The 6,554-nt window shown below is 37.2% G+C and overlaps 1 protein-coding gene across 1 annotated transcript; it reads left to right on the forward strand.

Moving 5' to 3' along the window:
• Window positions 1-1,174: 1,174 nt before the first annotated feature.
• On the forward strand, window positions 1,175-5,761 carry LOC122068263 (ankyrin repeat-containing protein At5g02620-like). Its single transcript, XM_042632137.1, has 2 exons — window positions 1,175-4,208; window positions 4,888-5,761. The coding sequence occupies exons 1-2, from the start codon at window positions 2,952-2,954 to the stop codon at window positions 5,620-5,622; spliced, it is 1,992 nt and encodes a 663-aa protein (XP_042488071.1). The 5' UTR covers window positions 1,175-2,951; the 3' UTR covers window positions 5,623-5,761.
• Window positions 5,762-6,554: the final 793 nt, after the last annotated feature.

Here is a 6,554-nt window from a genome sequence, read left to right on the forward strand (position 1 = left end):
ATGAAACCCAAATGCAACCCAAATCCAAATGTAATCCAAATGAGCCTCCTTATGTTATAAAAGGAGCATCTTCCCTTCTCCCAAATAACTTGTAACTTGTAACTTGAACTCCAAATTTGAGAGACTAAGAGAGAGAAGCTCCGAAGCAAGTTGTGCTTCCACAAGTTCTTCCAAGATCTCTCCAAGCATCTCGCAGCAAACTCCGATCATCCCAAGTCTGATCGTCCATCAAAGGTTAGCTACCTACAGCTCAAAGCCAACCCAACCTTCTTCTTCTCAAATCCTCTAACCCAAACCGTCCTAAGCCTATCCAGAACTCTGGATCAAAAATCTCCAAATATTGTAATCTTTAATTTCAAAAGTTATATTTCAAAGTATTTTCTTTGATTGCATTATTAGCTTCTTTTCAGCATCTGCATCTGCATAGCAGCTTCTTCTTCTATCCTTGGATCAAAGCCTACAGTCGAGCCTCTTGATTCCAAGATATAGATCTAGTCAAGCAGCTTTTTAATTTTCTGCAATTCCATATCTTTTATTCCAGTCTATGGTTTTAATTCTTTGTTTATTTTATTTAAGCACAAATTTAGTTCTGAGTAAGGTATTGCACCCATCTCAGTGCTAGTCTCCTTGCTGGATCGGAGTAAGGTATTGCACCTATCTCGTCCTGATTGCTATACAGAACCAGGAGATCACTAGTTCCCTGGATTTTAGCAAATCTCGATCTTGTAATCTGATATATATATATATATATATAGAGAGAGAAAGAGAGAGAGAGAGAGAGAGAGAGAGATTTAAGGAGAACTAATAGCAAGGTAATAGCAAGAATTACTTCCCCCTTTCTCCTCCATGTTTAGAGAGAAAGAGAGAGAGAGAGACAATTATTATTTTTTCCATCTTCCATTTTAAGTGGTTTTTTGGTCATTTGAAAAAAAATTTGATAGATATTAATGGTTTTTTTTTGTCTTTTAGAAAAAGTATATCAAAGACAGGGAGTACATACTTTTTAATAACAGTATGATAGTATTAGAGAGAGAGAGAGAGAGTAACAGTAAAAGAGGTGGTTAGGTCGCAGGGACAGAGGCTCAATGGCAGCAGGGTGGTAGATGCAAGGGGTGGGTTGGGGTTGCGGAGATGATACAGACTTATGTTGAAGAAGAAGAAGAAGAAGAAGAAGAATGGAACAAAATTTCGCAACAAACGAAAATTGGCTACTGCCTGGGTTGTAGCTACTAGGTCAGGGGAATGGAATCTCAGGGTAGAGGTCGATAAATTCAGCCTAAGTGAGTATTTTCAAAATTACTCCTAGGATTCCATCCCCTTGCTATTACCATGGGGTTGCAGCCATGGGCAGTAGTGAATTTTTTTTTCCACTTGAACGAAACTTGACTTGCTATCTTTTAGCCTATTTTTATACATGTATTATTGCATATGAAAAAAATCTTATTATAACCAAGATTGGTTGGTATAGTTGGCTAGATAGAATCAAAATTCGAGTCCGGATCAGGTTCTCGTATGAGAATCATTCTTTGCATACCATCGCTAGAAACATCATTTTGAATCTAGGTTGATGCCTCGTAATCTATATACTCCTTAGGGCAATTATTTTTTCTTTTTTTATTTTTTATTATTATTATTTTTTTTTTTTTTACATCTCATTGATGTATCCTTTGCCTAATAATCAAGCTTTTCGAAATGCTCCAACGGAAGTTGTCATTCACAATAAAGGTTTGTGCAGCACTACCACTGGATTGCGACCTTGCATTTCTAAGCTAACCCCAAAAGAGAATCACAAATTTAAAGCAATCCTTTTTGTGATCATTTCTCTCTTAGCAGTACAGTTGTTTCTTCTATTTGCATTTCTTGGGATTTTTTCATTTTTCTGTCGAAGAATGAGATGCATAGTGGGTAACCCAATTATAGACCAACAACATAGAGATGTGTTTACAATATGGAACTATGATGAGAGAATAGCATACGAAGACATCATTGAAACAACTGAATAGTTTCATCCCAAATATTACATTGACATGAGAAAACATGGAATTGTTTATAAACCAGAGTTATCAACTGAATAGTTTCATCCCAAATATTACATTGACATGAAAAAACATGGAATTGTTTATAAAACAGAGTTATCATCAGGTCAGCTGATAACTATAAAGAAGTTCACCTCTTACTCGATGGCTAAACATTTCAAAATATATGATTTTTTTTTTTTTCAACATGTTACAAGATGGTAAAAAAACACAAGTCGCTTGTTTTAACAGAAAAGTTAAAATGTCATTTATAAAAGGTGAAAAATAAGTCATAAAGCTGCTTAATGTTGCCTTGATTTCTTGAAAAAAAAGAAAAAAAGAGGCAGGTATCATGTGTGTTTCAAGGAGCAGTGCCCTTGGTATCACGGTCATGCCCAGTGGCTCAAGAGCTTACATGTGGACAAAATCGGACCAATCATGCAACAAGTGGCTCAAGAGCTATCAACTTTGCAGTGTTTTCCAAAGAAACTTCAGGAACATAATTTTGGGACCACTACTAAATTTTGACATGTGAATTTTGTCCAAGAGATGAAGACTTTGTGCTTTAAGTCTATTTAGTTTTTTCCTTTTCATGTATTTGGTGTGTGGTGAAGAACGATGCTTGCATTATTGCGATAAACCCTATTATTTCCTTGATAGTTAGGTCATCGTGAATTTTTATGTTTTTATCATTTTTTTTTTTTTCAATTTGTGTGTTCTTTTATTTGTTGACCATTCCCAATTGTGTATGGGTGTATATGTGAATTCTAGATGTGATTTTGAAAAAGAATTATTATTGGATGAGTAGAAGTCAAAGAGAAAGAGTGAGTGGACCGGTAGCCCAACACACCTTATTTAGGATCAAACACCAACGAAAGCCTTGTGGACTACTTTTCTCTTCCCCGAGGAGATAAAGGGTTGTTGTTGTATCAGGCAATGGATCCTCGAGTCTACAGGGCTGCAAAGCTTGGTGACATTACACTTCTCCAACAAGTAGTGATTGAAGATTCTAGCCGATTGCTAAGAGTAACTCCAAATGAGAACACAGCCCTTCACGTCTCTGTGAGGTTCGGTCACATAGAGTTTGTGAATGAAGTGTACTCTGCTCTTCTCCGACACAATTCAAATTTAGAAGGTAACACGGAGTACAACAAAAGCCTATCTCTCCTCACACAGGTGAACTCAGAAGGTGATACTGCCCTTCATGTAGCAGCCAGGGAAGGCCACATTTCCATAGCTAAATTTCTAATTGAAAAGATAAAGTCTTGGCCTTCGGGCCATGATGTCGAAAGTGGAAATTATAGTTCACTTGTTCTTGAGAAAGTAAGGATGAGAAACAAGAGCTTTCACACAACCCTGCACGAAGCTGTGAGTAGAAATGACTTTGAGATGGTAAAGTTGTTGACTGAGACTGATCCTGATTTAGGGCATCCCAACTATGATGCTGATCACGCAGAAGGATGTGGGGAATCTCCACTCTACTTGGCTGCCAGTGACGGACGCTTGGATATTCTCAACCAAATCTTTCTCATTTGTCCATCTCCAGCTCATGGTGGACCACATGGTCGGACAGCTTTACATGTGGCCGTCGTTGAAAGGAGGCTAAGTGTGGTGAAAGTACTATTGGAGAAGATGGGTGAAATACTTGTGGATAAAGCAGATAAGAATGAAAGGACCGCTCTCCACTATGCAGTATCCAACAGTTCCTTCCAAATAACACAGCGGTTATTGCAAAGAAGAGGTAAGTCTTCCGGTGACCTCAAGATAGTACAGCAGTTGCTGAGGCATGATACTTCCAATGCGTATAAATTGGATAAAGATGGTCTCTCACCACTTCACATAACTGCTCTTGAATCAAGCATTCAGGTATTTCGAGAACTCATCAAATGTTGTCCAGATTCTGGGGAGTTGGTGGACAAAAAGGGTCGTAATGTTCTTCACTTTGCTGTGATGAGTAAGGATTTCAAGAAAATCAGTTTTGCCTTAAGGCAAGTAGAGCTTGAGGGACTGGTAAACAAGACAGACGATGACGGAAACACCCCATTCCACCTTGCGGCAACACTTGGCTCTTTCATGCTTATGCGACATTTTCTTTCAATTAGAAGAGTTGACGTAAAAGCGACCAACAACAAGGGTCAAACAGCTATCGAAATTTTTCAATTGATTCAAGAAGGAAACACAGCTTCAATGTTGGTGAGGCTTTCGTTATTTCCTCTATCCGCTTCATCTTTTTTTTCTCTCTCAAAAATGCTAAGCTCACATATTATTATTATGTGGGAGTCTATATCAGGTCCTGGCATGGTACGAGAATCATTCTTGTATAGTGTCTAATTCACACATTAAATCCATTTGTATGTTCTCTCTTTGTACAATTGACTTTCACATTGAATGAATTCCATAGGTTAGAGAATGATTCTTGTAGGAAGGCCTGATCCAAGCTTATTATGTGAGCCTGGCATGTTTTACAAGCCAATTAATCATGATTCCAAAGGTGTAAGAAATTATATTATATTCTAATTCAAATGACCAATTAGATAATGACCAAGTGGCCCAAGTAAATCTCCTAGTGTTTAATTAATTTGGATTTAATTATGGAAACTAATCTTTATATTTTGCAATTTTTTTTTTTTTATTGAAGATGCATCGATCCCAACCTATATATAAGACTTTATGACCTCTCTCTACCCTGATGTTGATTCTCATTAATTATTGGTATTTATTGCTTAAAAAAACCCTTAAAAGATAATAATAAATAAATAAATAATTCAATTGACAATTTGACATGCAGAAAGTCATTAATCCCACGGACTTTTTTCTTTCTACCAACTGATTAATTACACTTATTAATCAAAACTCCATATTCTTGTTGCAGTTATACCAATTATTGATGGCTCATATTTTTTGGCCACGGCATGCAATAAATGTAAGAGGAGAAAATAAATGGATGATTGGAGGAGGAGGAGGAGGAAATAAGGAGCAAATATGCAGTGACCCCCTCCAGAATCAGGCAGAGGGAGAAAAAAAAGCAGCAACAACAAAGGTTACAAAAAACCAAAGAGAAATGGGGAAAACTCTCCAAATAGTAGCCTCTCTTATTGCCACCGTAACCTTCACAGCAGTTTTTCAAGTCCCCGGTGGCTACAATAGCGATCCCAATAGCAAGGATTATGGAAAGCCTTTACTCATCGACAATTTAGACTTCAAAAGTTTTATGAGGCTCGATATTTCCGCTTTGAGTCTGTCGCTTTTTAGTCTGATAGTCATGTTCTTGGCCCCATTTGCTGGCGACCATTTCTATTCTTCATTTTTGGAAATGGGTACAGCTCTTATATGCTACGCAATTCTCTTCACTTTCGTAGCGTTCTTCAAGGGCATGAGGGCAGTATTATCAAATTTTGGGGTAGTCCTTGGCCAATCCAATATCGGTTTAAATTCCACGTCTTTAATTATGCAATTATTTTTGTACTTATTTCTTGCAGATATTGTTGCTACTTTATTTCTTTTCTGGCATTCACGAATCGAGTCCTTAAAGAATTTGATTCTTTTACTGCTTGGTGTTTTGTTCTTTTTATTTGTGTCATTCGGTGGCAAATATTCTCCTTTTTAAAAAGAAGAATTAAGAAAATTAATGTCTGTATTTGTTATGTTGGTCTGGTATTTGAAGTGACACTACTGTAATGTGTTGTTATGAATCTTCTATATATTTTAGTGAAATTACTCTACTTAATAAAGGTTTTTTCCATTTACAATTGTTATTCTCGTCGATCACACATTGACTTACACAAGATTTGTAACGGCACAATTTCTCGTAATGAAATTATTACAAAATTTCCCTTTCACTTTGAAGGGGCTTCCGTTCCCAATTGTAAGGTGTAAATTATATATATTATATTATATTATAAAAGAAGGGAACCTTGTTCGCTTGCACAGTCACTATAACAATCCCAGGTAAATGGGAGGTCGCACGAAGTCTTATGGGCGGGGCAACGTCATTTTCTTGCCTGACTGTATCTTGACTCTAGATGTAGAAACACACAAGGGGGCACAGTTCTTTTACCATAATTAAGACACAAAGTATTAATCTTGATTATTTAATGTAGAAAGAGAGAGGTTCAGGTTCAAGTACGAGAATGTACAAGAACGGTTCTGATCCGTGGATCAGGAGTGTACAAGAACATTCTCGTACGTGAACCTGATCCGTTCACGTGTAGAAACCCATCCTACCAAAAGGTCATGGGTTCAAGCCTTCTGGTTCTCATCTTCCCTCCCCCTATAGAATAGGCTCGACTAGGGGAGAGAGAGAGAGAGAGAGAGAGAGAGAGAGCTATCCTCCGACTCCGGCTCTGATGTCCTTGGGGAGCGTGGCATGAGTCCAAGGTTATAAAACTTGTGATCGGTCTTGGGGATCAGTCAAAGTCCGAATCACCCTGAATTTCATTATATTGAACAGATTTTATCCTTATTTTTCAATGAAAATTAATTTTATTATCATTTACATTTATATTTTACTATTGGATTGGTATTAAATTATCAAAGCCG

Source organism: Macadamia integrifolia, unplaced genomic scaffold, assembly GCF_013358625.1.
Source record: "Macadamia integrifolia cultivar HAES 741 unplaced genomic scaffold, SCU_Mint_v3 scaffold3664, whole genome shotgun sequence".
Lineage (NCBI taxonomy): Eukaryota > Viridiplantae > Streptophyta > Magnoliopsida > Proteales > Proteaceae > Macadamia > Macadamia integrifolia.

Excerpts from the sequence above, each read along its gene's own strand:
- LOC122068263 (XM_042632137.1), top strand. The coding sequence starts at position 2,952 with ATGGATCCTCGAGTCTACAGGGCTGCAAAGCTTGGTGACATTACACTT. Across the intron at positions 4,209-4,887 it reads GAAACACAGCTTCAATGTTG|TTATACCAATTATTGATGGC; the intron begins GTGAGGCTTTCG and ends TTCTTGTTGCAG.